General features: G+C 44.9%; 1 protein-coding gene across 5 annotated transcripts in view; it reads right to left on the reverse strand.

Annotated features, from left to right (window-relative positions):
• The window catches only part of LRRC71 (leucine rich repeat containing 71), a 138,665-nt gene that overhangs the window by 107,564 nt on the left and 15,813 nt on the right, over nucleotides 1-15,288 (reverse strand). For all 5 annotated transcript variants that reach the window (XM_089693032.1, XM_089693030.1, XM_089693029.1 and 2 more), the window contains exon 2: nucleotides 14,551-14,642. In XM_089693032.1, coding sequence (XP_089549158.1) covers nucleotides 14,551-14,623 — 73 coding nt within the window. In that variant the 5' untranslated portion in view covers nucleotides 14,624-14,642. The remainder of the gene's footprint in view (nucleotides 1-14,550; nucleotides 14,643-15,288) is intronic.

Genomic DNA, 15,288 nt, shown 5'->3' on the forward strand with positions numbered 1-15,288 from the left:
AAAAAAAAAAAATCTTCATCAACCCCAAGTAGTACAGTGTCACCAAGGTGACACTGTACTGCTAGGGTTACAGTATGTAAAAAAATAAAAATAAATAAAAAATAATAATATAAAAAAATAAAATAAAAATGTAAAAGAAAATGTTTAAAAATTATAATTTTTGGTTTAAACTAATTTGTTTTTTTTGTTTTTTTACTAAAAAGATAATGGATACATTTTGGCAAAGATTTATGATGAAATATTTGTTCAAAATTTTTGGACTTTTTCATTTACATAGCAAAAAAAATTAAAATCCCAGCAGTGAATAAATACCACCAAAATAAAGCTTTATCTGTCTCAAAAAAATGGTAAAAAATTTATTTGGGTACAGTGTTGCATGACTGCGCAATTGTCATTCAAAGTGTGAAAGCGCTGAAAGCTGAAAATTGCCCTGGTCAGGAAGGGGGTAAAAGTGTCCGGTCTGGAAGTGGTTAATAAACCTACCTTTAATTGCACCTCCTTGTGTGTCTGGCTCCTCGCTCCCTGACACCAGTGGGGCACGAGGATCTGTGCCAATCAAACCAGGTGGTCAAGAACAGTGAAGGCCTGCCTGGGGGGGGGCCATAGAAGCCCCTGATTCACCCTCTATGGAAGGGGGGCTGATGGGAAAAGCCTCCACCCCTATCAAGGGCCGCTCAGCCACTTCAATGGGCCTCCAAGCCCTATCGGAATCCAGGTAGGCCTGGTGTCGGTCCCGGGGACCAACACAGAAGCCAGGGGGACCCACACAGGCTGTCCCAGCAGCTGGCCCTATAGCAGGGGGTCGGAGGGCAGAGCGGCAGCATCCCGACCCGGCCGCGGCAGCGTCCCGACCGCGTTCTGGCCGCGGCAGCAGGAAAGACTGCGGCTTCACGCTCCGCGGTAGGCCGCAACTCTTCCGGCGTTCCGAATGGCTAGAGGGGGGACAAAAACGTCCGATACCCCCCCTCAGATGTCAGGCAGGGTCCGCAGAGCCTCCGGTGCAGGGCCCGCTGTCACCCGGATGGCAGCGGATTCAACTTCAGGGCGCCGGAGCTCATGAACAGACGTCCGCTCCGGTCGCCATCTTGGACACTCCCCCATATCCTGGTCTTTTTCATACCAGCACTGCAGTATCCCTTGGTGACTTGGTGATGTGGCGAGTCCCATAAGTGCAGAACAAGCTGGTGAGGTAGTAAGCACAAGTAGTGTCCCACAGCAAACAGGAATTCAAACATAGGCCTGTAGAGTCCATACTGTCTTTCCGGACGTGTTGCAAATCCTGATTGGCAGACCACAGATATGCAGCTGCCGTACGTCCCCATTTACTGCCCAACCAGGAATTCAGATGGAAACAGCAAATATAACTACTCCCCTTGATTTTTTGGAGCTGTTTTTCACGGAAGATTTGTATAATTTGATTCTGGGCCATTGCAATTTATACGCACAACAATATATCGCTGCCAACCCAAATTTAGCTCTTGCCAAACCATTCGCATGGAACCCTATTACAGTTTTTGAATTTGAAAATGTTTTGGGCCTAACCCTCAACATGGGCATTACAAAAAAGAATAAGTTGCAGTCGTATCGGTCGACAGGCCCAATTCATCATATGCCCATGTTCTCTGCTGCCATGCCCAGGCGTAGATATGAGATGATAATGCGGTTTCATGCATTTCAGTGATAACACACTCTTTTATCTTTGGGGTGATCCTGAACATGACTGGCTCTACACAATTCGGCCCCTCATAAACCAAATGAGAAATTTTCAGATGTGTATACGCCCCAGCAAAACACATGTGTGGATAAGTTCCTCATTCACTTTACTGGCCACTTTGCATTCAAACAGGGCAACAGGCTATACATACAATTTTAGGATTTATGAGGGAAGAGACAGTGAAGTAGAGCCCCCCAACTGCACGACTACATGGAGAGCAATGGCAAGATATTATGGGACTTGGTGTTGTGTTTGTTCCGCAAGGGGTACCACTTATATGTGGACATTTTCTATACAAGCATGCCACCTTAGAAATTTGTACAATCTTGGAATTAGCTCATGTGGCACTGTGCGACCTAATCGCTTCCCCCAAAGGCTTGTAAACACCTGACTTAGAAAAGGGGAGAAAGACTTATTGAGAAATGATGAATTGCTTGCAGTGACTTGGAAGGACAAACGGGATGTTTTCGTCCTGTCTTCCATTCACACAGACACGATGACCCAAATTAGCATGGCACCTGGCATTGCTGAGAAACTCCTCTGTATCCACGACTATAAACTTAACATGGGAGGGGTGGGCTTCAACGACCAAATGATGAATCCGTATTTAGCTTCCCACAAAGTTTGAGATTGGTACAAAAAGGTGTCTATAAAGCACCTGGGTGAAGTGGTTCCTTCCTAAAATTTCAGGAAGAAATCATCACGGCCTTTTTGTATCCAGAAGGTGCTATGGCCCAATTCCCAAATCCAGACGCAGTGAGCCGGTTGCATGAGATGCATGTTCATTATGTCCTCTCTGGTACCCCAACCCATAGGTCACCACATAGAAAATGTTGTGTCTGTAGCAGACACGGATTAGGACTTGACACCTGCTTTTTTTGTCCCTCCTGTCCTGGGCAACCTGGTCCCTGCCTCAAGGACTGCTTCCATCACTACCACACACTAGTGGAGTATTAGTTTAGGGTACAGCACGGCACAGTCTACAACACATATTCACCATTCTCACACAGGGTGTAAGGGAATTCCCGTGAGACGGCTGGTGAATAGACATGCGCATGTGCACAGAAATGCACGATCACGCGCGATGAAGATTGGCGCCAGACGGACTATTTAAAATGTGCCTGTGCTGACTGGTCTTCAGCTGTTCCCAGTTTCCTGCTTGTTTCCTGTGTGATTTCCTTGTTGCTGACCCGGCTTATTCCTGACCTGACTCTGATTACTCTCCTGCTTGATACTGGTTCCAAACTTCGGCTCTGCTGCTGACTTTGGCTTGCTTATGATTTGGTACCTCGCTGTCTGCCCATTGATGACCCTAGCTATTCCTTTGACACCGCTCCTGTCTCCCATCCCTGCTTCCTGCCTTACTCTGGTGCACACCTGGCGATCTACCATACCAGCTCTGCATATTACTACTGTGCCTGAAACGGAGGTTCATCAGTCTTCCAAAGTCTCCAACTGCAAGAGCTGCAAATAACATCTGCTGGCGCTCTTGTCCCCTTGGTCCCTAGACACCCTCTGTTCCACTTCCAGTGGGGTCAGGGCTAGTGACACAAGTGAGGCCGACCTCGTCATTTTAGTCTCCAATCAGGTACGTGACACAGGGTCTCGAAAGATGTTTGTCAGTAAACTGTCTATCGCATTTTGAGAGACCATAAAATCAGAGGCTGATCTTAAAAGTTACAAAAAACCCCCCATAAAAAAAGTAAATTAAAATAAATAAAAAAACGTTGCTTTGCAGGAACACCATTCAGTTGTTTTACTGAGTTAATGTTCTATTAGTATTGTGTTTTATTGTTAACCATTGTTGTTTGCTTTGCAGAAACACCATTCAGCTGCAGCACCGATCTGTTTATTCTGACACCAACAGGGTCTTGTTCTCAGAATATATATCAGTGCGTGCAGCGCTGCTGGATGAGATTTTTCATCTACAGTAAAAAAAAGAACATATATACCCAAGCATGGGGGCCTGTAGTGGTCAGTGGAAGGATTGCCCCTATGCTTCGGCATATATTTATAATTTTTTCTGGCAGAAATTTCTTCATCTACATTGATCGATGTGAATGGAGGAATCTCTTAGGCTCTTGATGTGAATGGAGGAATTTCTTAGGTTCTTAGGTTCTGTAAAAGAAATGTACATGTATGCCCAACATTAGAAGTGAGTGGATGCAGAGAGGTATATTCTAATGGTGGGCATACCACACACTTTTTCTAGCAAAGACTTCTTTATCCACATCGATCGATGTGAATGGAGAAATCTATTAGGCTCTCTGTTTTTCGTTCAGCCCACAGGTTGCATGAAAAAAAAGAACAGCTACAGGCATCATTCTGGTATTGTTTTTTTCAGACAACGGTCGGCTTTCATGTAAAAGCAATCCGAGCAGCTAATTAGCCACTGGCTTGCTTTTACAAGTAGTGAGAGGGGATGCCCCTCCTCTCCACCTTCTATGGCTTTCTTGGGTTATCCTGTCCCACCAGGGAACCCAAGAATACAGCTGGTGGTTCTGCCTGCTAACCTTAGGGCTGATCAGAGATGGAAACAGCTCCAGTCAACTCTATGGTCTAAGAAACCAGAAGATCAGATCATTTTATCACTTCGGTTTTGTCGAATATAAACAGCGCCATTTTTAAAATAGGAAAGCATCTGATCACATTAATCATGGTATGATCAGATGCTTTAAGGACAGAAGAGAAATCTACAGTCTAACAGACCCCATATTTCTCAAATAAAGTACCTATCACTGCCTATTGCTTTCATAGGGGATATTTACATTCCCATTGATAATACAAAAAAGTGATCAAAAATACAAATAAATAAGTAAAATGGACAGTGTAAAAATAAAAAACAGCAAAATAAATACTTAAAAAAAAAAATTAAAGCACCCTTGTTCCCCTGTGCTCACTTGCAAAGGTGTACGTAAGTTTTGACCCTGTGTCAATATGTAAACAGCGGTTGCACCATGCATGTGAGGTATTGCCATGAATGTCAGATTGAGGGCAGTAATTCTAGCACTAGACCTCCTCTGTAAATCTAAAGTGGTAGCCTGTAAAGGCTTTTAAAGCGTCGCCTATGAATATTATAAATGTATGTAGTTTGTCGCCATTGTTTTAAAGCATGTGATGTTTGGTATCTATTTACTCGGCATAACATCATCTTTTACATTTCACCAGTTGGCCAGTACATTGTGTTTTTCTGCATTGTGTTTTTGTGCATTAAAAATATATACTGTTTGGGGGTTAATATTTTTCTAGCAAAAAATAATGATTTTTTTCATGTGACCCAAGATTATTAGAAAACCTTGGTCTTCAAGTGGTTGGAAGAGTAGTTGATGTGTGCTAATGTTGGGCATAAAATGCCAGAATAGCACAAGACCCACCCAAATGACACCTTTTTGGAATGTTGACACCCCAAACTATTTGCTGAGAGGCATGTTGAGTCAATAGAAGAATGTTTTTCTTCCTGCAAGTTTTTGAAAAGGACACAAGAAACATTTTTACACAAAGTTGTCACTTAAATGATATATTGCTCACACATACCATGGATACATGTGGAATTACACACAAAAACATATTCTGCTACTTCTCTCGTATGGTGGTACCACATGTGAGGTACTTTTTGGCTGTCTAGCCAAGTACAGGACCCCAAATCTATAAAGCACCTTTTAAAGGGCTTTATTTCCTCATTGCACTCCCTAAATACCTTTCACAGTTTCAGAGGCCCTGAAATGCAAAAATAGCACAACCCACCCCCCATGACCCTTTTTTGGAAAGTAGGCACTCCAAGGTATTTGCTAAGAGGCACGTGAGTATTTTGCAGATCTTATTTGTTGCCCCAGTGTCGACAGTCACATACACCTTGTACAACCCCCTGTGCTCACACTCCCATTCAATTCCTTACTAGAGCTGGAGTGCAGTAGACACAGTGAGCCAACCATGTCTAAACGGCACAGTGTGTGTGTCAGTGGAGCTCCGCACAGCTTTAGTCCCTGACGTTACTCCAGATTTATTACTTGCATGGGTTTCGAGCATGCAGCCCCTTTAAAAAATAATCTAGAGTGGGTGACTGGGGTCAAAGAGAAGGCACATTTAATTAATACCTTCTTCAGCTCTGTGTATACAAAGGACTCTTATCCATAATGGGCATGGTATTGACACAGCTCCAACTGATCCACATTGACTCACAATTGATATGATCCAAAAATATTTAGACAGTATAAAGGTGAATAAAGCACCTGGACTGGATGACATACACCCACGGGTCCTTAAAGAATTGAGCTCTGTCATTTCAAAGCCATTGTTTCTAATTTTTAGGGACTCTTTAACCACTTGCCTACAGGGCACTTATACGCCCTTCCTGTCCAGGCCAATTTTCAGTTTTTAGTGCTGTCGCACTTTGTATGACAATTGCACGGTCATGCAACACTGTACTCATAACATTTTTATCATTTTTTTGAGACAGATAGAGCTTTCTTTTGGTGGTATTTAATCACCTCTGGGTTTTTTATTTTTTGCTAAACAAACCAAAAACAACAGGGAATTTTGAAAAAAAAAAGTTTATGCTTAGTTTCTGTTATTAAATTTTGTAAATAAGTGATTTTTCTCCTTCACTGATGTGCACTAATGAGGCTGCAGTGATGGGCACTGATAGGCTTCACTGGTGGGCACTGATAGGCGGCACTGATGAGGAGGCACTGGTAGGTGGCACTGATGGGCAGTGACAGACATCACTGATGGGCACTGAAAGGCAGCACTCATATATGGCACTGATAGGTGGCACTGACTGGCACTGATAGGAGGTACTGACTGGCCCTGTTAGGTGGCACTGACTGGCACTGTTAGGCAGCACTGACTGGCACTGATAGACAGCTCAGATGGGCACTGATAAAACATTGATGTGCACTGGTAGGCACTCATATGTGGCATTGATGGACACTGACAGGTGGCATTGATGGGCACTGACAGGTGGCATTGATGGACACTGACAGGTGGCACTGATGGGGCTACACTGATCATCAGGGCACACTGATCATCAGCGTGACAGCTCGTGAGGAGAGGAATGCCAATAATTTCCTTATTTACATGCGATCAGCTGTGATTGGACACAGCTGATCACATGACAGAGCCGACGTCTTCAGCTCTTTCCGTTCATCGGTGATCCACAGTGTCCCAGCGCACCACCGATCGCCCCGGGGGCGCGCACACGCAGTTAGAGTGGAAGGACGTCACATGATGTACTCCCAGAACAAGAGAACCGCCTTGCTCCCATCATTACCTTATATAGCGGGCGGGAGACAGTTAATGACTGGCATAGTACCACTGAATTGGCATAAGGCCAATGTGGTGCCAATATTTAAAAAGAGGTCACCATTTTTACCAAGTAATTATAGACCTGTTAGTTTAACTTCTATAGTTGGGAAGATACTGGAGAGTTTAATAAAAGACCACATAGATGAGTTCTTGTTGGAAAAAAAAATTTAAGCAACAGACAGCATGGATTCATGAAAGACAGAAGTTGTCAAACAAATCCAGTTTCTTTTTATGAAGAGGTGAAAAAAACCTTGGACAGAGGGGTGGCGGTGGACGTGGTATACTTGGATTTTGCAAAAGCGTTTGACACAGTTTCACACACACGGCTAATGTGTAAGGTAAAGTCTATGGGCTTGGTAAGATCCGTATGTAAATGGATAGAAAACTGGCTAAAAGATCGTATTCAAAGAGTAGTGGTTAATGATTCATACTCTGAATGGTCTAGGGTTGTCAGTGGTGTACCCTAAGGTTTAGTGTTGGGATCCTTACTTTTTAATATATTTATAAACAATATAGGGTCTGGGATTAAAAATACAATTTCAGTCTTTGCAGATGACATCAAGCTGTGCAGTGGAATAATGTCCTTACAGGATGTCTTCAATTTACAAGCCGACCTCAATGCACTGTTTAATTGGGCAACTATGTGGCAAATGAGGTTTAATGTTGATAAATGTAAGGTTATGCACTTGGGGGGCTAAGAAAATGCATGCATCATACATACTAGGGGGAATACAACTAGGGGAATCAATGGTGGAGAAGGATCTGGGAGTTCTGGTAGATCACAAGCTTAATAATGGAATGCAATGCCAAGCTGCGGTTTCTAAAGAGAGCAAAATCCTCTCTTGTATTAAAAGAGGTATAGACTCCACAGAGAGGGATATCATATTACCCCTGTACAAATCATTAGTAAGACCTCATCTGGAATATGCAGTTCAGTTTTGGGTACCAATTCACAACAAGAACATTGGGGAACTGGAGAAAGTACAGAGAAGAGCAACCAAACTGATAAGAGGCATGGAGGAGCTCAGCAATGAGGAAATATTAGAGGAACTAAATGTATTCCCTCTTGAGAAGAGGAGATTAAGGGGGGATATGATCAACATGTATAAATACATCAGTAGTTCATATAGTGAATTCGGTGTAGAGTTCTTCACCCTGAGGTCATCACAGAGGACAAGGGGGCACTCTTTACGTCTGGAAGAAAAGAAATTTAATCTCCAAACATGGAAAGGTTTTGTCAGTAATCTGGATATGACCAGAGATGTGTGGACTGACACAGGGAATATCAGGCTTCAGGAGTGATGTGGATAATATAATTTATTGTGAAATACACCAGTATACAAAAACGCACAGTGCAAACAAAAACCAAATAACCAAAACCTTCACCCAATATATCCATATACAGAACAAAAGCGTAGTCAGGGCTAGCCGGGGTCATACACAGGAAATCAAGCATCGGGTGCAGGGCCTCACCCCAAAAGTCGTGTCAAGGCAGCCCCTTATCTAAGCCGTTACGATTCTTGTCACGAACGAATCGATCCCCCAGGCGGATATTGTAGTATGGCTAAAAAGATTTGGGGAGGTATTGGGCCCACTTAGAAAGATCCAGGACGACCGCGGGATCTGGACCGGGGGATGGTTGGCGACTGTAAGGCTACAAGTTGAGCATAATATGGTAAAGCATCTACCCTCTTCGACCTTCCTTGGGAAGGACAGATTAATTGTGTTCTATGCTGGGCAGCCGAAAGTCTGCCACCGTTGTGGCAATAAGGGGCACTTTGCCTCAAGCTGTGAAGTTTTGAAGTGTTCATTGTGCCAGGGAATCGGGCATGTGGCCCGAGATTGCAACCAAATAAGGTGCAACCTCTGTCAGTTATTAGGGCATTCTTACAATCAATGCCCTGAAGCACTCCATAATTTAAATGGCATTGCCGTAAGGGCCATACAGGAGACCCTGTGGCATCTAAGGGTCAGGTGGAGGTTGGGCAAGAGAGCTCGGCCCCTGGGGAGGATGGATTGGTTAAGGAAGATAGGGAGGGAGGGTGGTCCTTGGTGGGGAAGGGAGGTGGAAATAGGGAAGTATTGTCTTCTTCTTCCTCGATTTCTTCATTAGAGGTAGATGAAATGCCTCTTGAAAACAAGTTTGGGGTTTTTTGGAGAGTCTCCTTCCCCCATGGAAGATGAGGAGGCAGGGGGGTCCCTTAAAAGGACTAGGCCCCCTGCAAAAGCTGAGAAAAGCAAAGTTAATAAACGCTCATCTCAACTACCTTAGTGGCAGCTGTGAGGTTTTGAAGTGTTCATTGTGCCAGGGAATCAGGCATGTGGCCGAGAGTACGGCCTTATTTTTGCTCAGCAGTATTGGAGCTGACATTTTATTTTTGCAAGAGACCAGGCTTAACAGCCTAGCTGATGTCCATCTAGCAAAAAGGGAGTGGAGGTGTGGTCCTTCCTTGGTCTCTTGCGGCTGAGCCTTACAGCAGAGTAGCCGTACTTTTTTCCGGCATGGTGACGTGTCGGCGGGTCATTGAGGTAGAGATTGGAAGGTGTATGGTCCTGGACGTCATTGTGAAGGGGCAAGAATTACGTTTAATAAACATCTATGGTCCTCAATCTAAGTAGGACAGAAAATGCCTTTTCACAAGGATTAAGCCGTTCCTTTTTACATCCCGGAAAGTTGTCTTTGGAGGTGATTTTAACACCATCACTAGGCCCAAAGACACGAAAGGCTCCAATGACAGGCCGGGATATAACGTTTTTCTAAATGCGATAATCAGGGAGGCTGCCCTGGAGGATGCCTTGGTTAAGTGCAGCCCAGACAGCACGGGGTTCACTTTTAGAAGAGGTAGAAGTGAGAGAAGTTTTTTTTTAAAGGGGGACTCCGCTTTCTCGGCACCTGAGTGTCAGGTGGTGGAGTTTTCCGACCACCTTATGTTAACTGTGATTTTGAATGCTTCAGATACGCCGCTGAAGGGAAGGGGTTTCTGGAGGATGAATTCAGCTCTTCTGGAGGACAAACTGGTGAGACGATCCTTCGAGGAGTTTCTTCGAGCTCAGGAGACCATCCTGGATTTTTGCGGCAGTAAGTCATAATGGTGGGAGCTTACCAAAGTAAGGATTGGCAAGTTTTTCAAGGCGCTAGGTAAGAGGAAGCAACTTGATAAATACATTGCCTAGCAGCAGTTATGGAGGAAGCTTGATCGCCTTGTCTCAGAGGGTGGAGATTCTGGGGCAATCTCGGAGGTTAAGCTTCTTCTGAAAAAGTATCAGTATGATCGGCGTGCCTCTTTGGTTCTGGAGAGGGACTATGGGAAGTACCATTCACCCTACCCTTACCAGAATTGTAAACAGAGCATAGCAATTAAGACGATCAGCGGTCTGAGGGATAGTATGGGATCCCTGACGAAATCCAGGTCAGGGATCTTGGAGGTCTCAAGGGCCTTTTTTGAGGATCTTTTGAAAGAGAAGCACCTTGACCAGGCAGGGATGTCAAGCTTCCTGGACTCTACACCAGGTTTGGAGAATAACACCCTGTCCGCAAGCTTGACAAGTGAGATCACAGCTGAAAAGGTTGCCAAAGCGACAGTCTGGCCATTAAAAAGACAACAGGGCCAGATGGTTTGACAGCTGAGTTTTTTTAAGACTTTCAAATCTAGCTTGGCACCTCACCTAGCGGAGGTGTTTAACTGCTGTGTGGATGAGGGTTCGCTCCCTCCCTCCATGAGGAAGTCAGCTGTGATCTTGCTGTCAAAAGGTAAGGACCCTTCGATGATTGAGAATTGGTGCCCCATTAGCCTGCTCAATGTCGATAGAAAGATCCTGGCCAAGATCCTTTTCTGGCGCTTGTCCTCAGTGGCAGATGGTCTACTTTCACAGCAGCAGCACTGCTCGGTCCAGGGCAGGAGTACTTTTTCAGCGGTGTTAGCTGTTCGGGAGGCTCTGGAGCAGTGCAGGGCTGATGGCTGTGGGAAGTACTTGCTGGCGTTGGATCAAGCTAAGGCTTTTTATCGGGTTGACCACAAGTACCTCTGGCATCTCCTTAACAGGTATGGCCTAGAGGGGAGGTTCATTGGATGGCTTCAGGCTTTGTACAAAGGGGCTGAGAGCTTCATGTTGATCAATGGTTGGATTGGGCGGCCCTTTGGGGTCAGCTCGGGGGTGCGCCAGGGGTGTCCGCTGAGCCCTCTGTTCTATGCCTTTGCCATCGACCCCTTCATTAGAAGGCTAGATGGTGGGGTGTTGGGTGGGGTACCGGTGGGCACTACTGGTGAGCCGCCTTTGAGGGTCGTGGCTTATGCCGATGACGTATCTGTATTCATCTCTGGGACCGCTGAGGCGCAGGAGGTGGTCTCGGTGATGGAGCAGTATGCGGAGGCATCAGGCTCCAAGATTAATCATGACAAGTGTGAAGTTTTCTGGATGGGCAGGGAAGGTGAAGGCTTCGAGCTTCCGGATGTCTTCCCTGAGCCCCGACAGAAGATAAAATTGGTAGGCATCGAATTTGGCCCTGATGACTACAGCAAAACAAACTGGGAGTCCAGGTTGTCAGATGCTGATGTTAAAGTGAGATGCTTGAAGGGGTGGCGGCTGTCCCTAAGGGAAAGGGTTGACCCAATCAAGACTTACTTGGTCCTTGTTTTCTTGTACGTCAGTTTCGTTTGTCTCTTGCCAGAGTCTCTCTACACAAGGGTTTACAGCTGTTTCTTCCAGCTATTATGGGGGAACAGACTGAACCTTGTGAAGCTGGATGTAACTTATCGATCCAGGCGAGAGGGTGGCCTAGGTATGGTCAACCCAGTTGTTTTCTTCTCTCTGATGTTTATTAAACATAATCTTGGTAGCATATTAAAAGAGAGACCGACTGCATGGGTAGGCCTTTTCCAAGTCTGGTTTAAGCCTTTTCTGAACCGTTGGGAGAGAGGCGGGCCATTGAGAAGCTTGAGAGTCAAGCATGGTAAGCTCCCGGCTCATGTCGCTTCGTGCTTGAAGATACTGATGTGGTGGTGTGTGACTGCAGAGGAGGTCAGATCACTCCCTGGGAGACTCCTGAGGGAGAGGGTCGTGACCTCTGCGTTTCATGCACCATTGGCCTTGAAGGATTGCCCAGGCCATATTTTGCGGGAAGGGCTATGTTTGTTAAATATGGAAAGGATTTCCTTGAAGTTTAGGAACCAGGCCTGGCTTGAGTTCCATGGCAGGCTCTATGTGAGGGGAAACCTGAAGTACCATTCTCTGGATGACCGTGGTTGTCCGAGGACAGAGTGTGGGGGCGAGGTGGAATCTATGAACCTCTTCTTGTTTTGGTGTCCCTTCAACATAGAAGTGTGTAAAGAGGTGGGGATGGCTCTAGACATCCCCTTTCTGCACTGCATGTCTTATGCAGAGTGGGTATATGGGGTATTGGAAAGTCATACTGGCTTTGGTTTGAACACTCTTTTTCTTGTTTGTCTAGTGACCCACTACTACATATGGAATGCACGGTGTCAGGTTTCCCTGCGGCAGAAAGTCCTTCCTGTCCAGGTGGTGGTGTGTGACATCCTTGGTGAGGTAGGGAAGATTCGGGGTCTAGAGAAAGACAGGTTGGGGTGAAGGGCCTGGATAGAGGCGTGGAGGAATATCAGGCCTGTAGCTGCGAACTGTTGATCTCTTGGTGAGGTTGCTTTCCTGTTTTTCCTCTTCCTTCACTCCCCTAGATTTTGGTTGGAAGGTCTTTTGAAGAATGGCTATGTGCACCTGAAGGTCTGGTTTCTTAGTTTTGGTTGAGTAGATATGTAGAGTTTTTTCTTATAGGCTATAAAAGCCGTTGTTTGTTTTCCCTACAGAGGGATGTTGAACTAATGCCTAGTAGTAGGCCTTAAAGGCCTAAGTATGTTCTGTTTTTCCAGCATTATGTGTGTTCCTTTGGTGGCTGATAGAGGCCACAAGGACTATAACGAAAATAAGTATATTTATGGGGCAGTAGAAGCCGCAGGTTTTTTATTTTTACCCTTATTTTATTGTGTTTGTATTTTTTTGTGATGATGATGTTGGGTCAGGTAGACCTTATACACAAAATTGCTGTTTTTCCAGATATTAGGGCCATAAGGGCCTACGTTTTTTGTTTCCCATCTTTATTGGTGTAATCTAACTGTATGGAGGTATATTCAGTATCCTTTTTCCAGTTATTTGATTGCTGTATGAAGTCTTGTATTTATTCTTTTGTATTTTTGTACTTTTGTAAAAAAAAAATGCTGATTGCGAGATTTTATTTTTAATAAAATATCTCCTTTCCTGAAAGGTTTCTTCACAGTGAGAGCTGTGAAAATGTGGAATAGACTCCCTCAAGAGTTGGTTCTGGCCAGCTCCGTGGATTGCTTTAAAAAAGGCCTGGATTCTTTCCTAGATATACAGGATATAACTGGATACTAACATTTAAAGGTAAAGTTGATCCAGGGAATATCTGATTGCCTCTCTGGGGATCAAGAAGGAATTTTTTTCCCTGCAGGAGCAAATTGGATCATACTTTGCTGGGTTTTTTTGCCTTCCGCTGGATCAACTGTGGGTATAAGATTATAACTTTTTTTTTTTAATGGTTGAACTGGATGGACTTTTGTTTTTTTTCAACCAGACTAACTATGTAACTATGGGTGAGGAAGGGGGGGGGTGTGGATTATACAGTGGGAAGCGGAGCTGCCACAACAAGCAGATCACAGACAGGAGGGAGAGAGGAAAAAAGAGAGATGGATCGAGGGCAAAGAATGACAGTCTGTGCGAGGACTGCAGCGGAGCCAGCCATCCTCAGGGGAGATGGAGCTTGGCTGTGACAGTAGTCCAGCCCAGAGGAGCCAGTGGACCTGCAGGAAAATGAACTTGGGAGCTGCTAAGCTGCTCTGCTCTGAAGACCACTCACACCTGTGTGTCCCTTCTTCTGGGGGGGCAGCGCCGCACCCCTGAAAGATGCCGCACTAGGCAAATGCCTTGTCTGCCTTGTGGTAGATATGCCCCTGGGCAAGTGGTTAAGTTGTAAGAGTTGTAGACGTGGGTGCACTGAAGGACTTGGTGGGATGGCTAGTGGGCAGATTCAGTAGGACAGCCAGAAGGCCGTCCTTGCGGATGTTGGTGGCCAGGCCCGGGAAGGGTCGCAGGCCTAAAGCTGTTTAAGGGGCTCCAAAATTTCTGATTGGTGTCCTGGTTATGGAGGTGAAGCCTACAAGATTTTGACAGCGACTGGATTTGGAGCTGAAAAGAAGATTAGAGTCTAGGATTACACCTAGTACCCTGGCTTGAGCAGAGGGATTGAAAGTTTTATTACTAACAATGGCCCTGTATCAGTCCTGCTACACTACAGCAGATACAGCAGATTTATAGCACACAGTCGTACAATACTGTGCACATGCTCAATACCAGCAAGCATCTACTGTTTGCGATTTGAACTTTCCATAGCTGATTGTGCTCAAACACCCAACATTTATCTTTTGGCCTAAAAGGAAAATATATTCGTTCAGCACACTAACATTCAAATAACCCTTGATTACTTAAGGGGTTCAATGTAGTACCTGCACTTTGGGAGTCATTCTCATTCTCTTTCAGTGCCTTGTCTTTCAGCAACTTCTCGGCTTTCTTTCCCATGGCCACAGTTCTGATGATCCTGCAAGTGGCATAGGAAGCATTTAAAGTGTATCCAAACTCAAGAACAAAAATGTAATGTATTACAGCTTACCAGGCATTAGATGAGGTGTGTGCACCTATTTTTAATTTTCACCTGGTATTCCTGACAAAAACCTCTCTTCCTGTCCTGGTATGAAAACATTCACTAAGGTTTCATTCACACTTGTGCTACTCCAAAGTCGTATGACTTTGGACTGCAAGTTTGATGCAACTTTGGATGGGTGCAGCTTGGGTACAACTTTGGCATTAATTAATGATAATGGCTAACTGTTGCATGTATAACTTTCAGGTGCAACTTTCATACAACTTTTGAGGGTTTACATTGCAGTCTATGGCACTCAAATTGCATGAAAGTTGTACCAGTCCCACTGGGACTGGTGTTCAAGGTCACTATGACTAGCTGCACTGGTGTGGTGAATGTGTAAGGGCTTGTTTACACTTCTGGTTGGGGGAATGCCCAAACCTATTACCTCCAACTGGCTGTAACTGGTTCAAGTTAAAACCGGCATTGCTGTAACTGCCACATAACTGTGCACAATGCAGACCAGCTTTTATGGTGTTGAAACTGTTTTTAACCTCCCTAGCGGTCTGATTATGTCCATATTTCTGTGCTCAAAGTGGTACAT

The sequence above is a fragment of the Staurois parvus genome, unplaced genomic scaffold (assembly GCF_062004578.1).
Source record: "Staurois parvus isolate SC_StPar_1 unplaced genomic scaffold, SC_StPar_1.0 ptg000610l, whole genome shotgun sequence".
NCBI lineage: Eukaryota > Metazoa > Chordata > Amphibia > Anura > Ranidae > Staurois > Staurois parvus.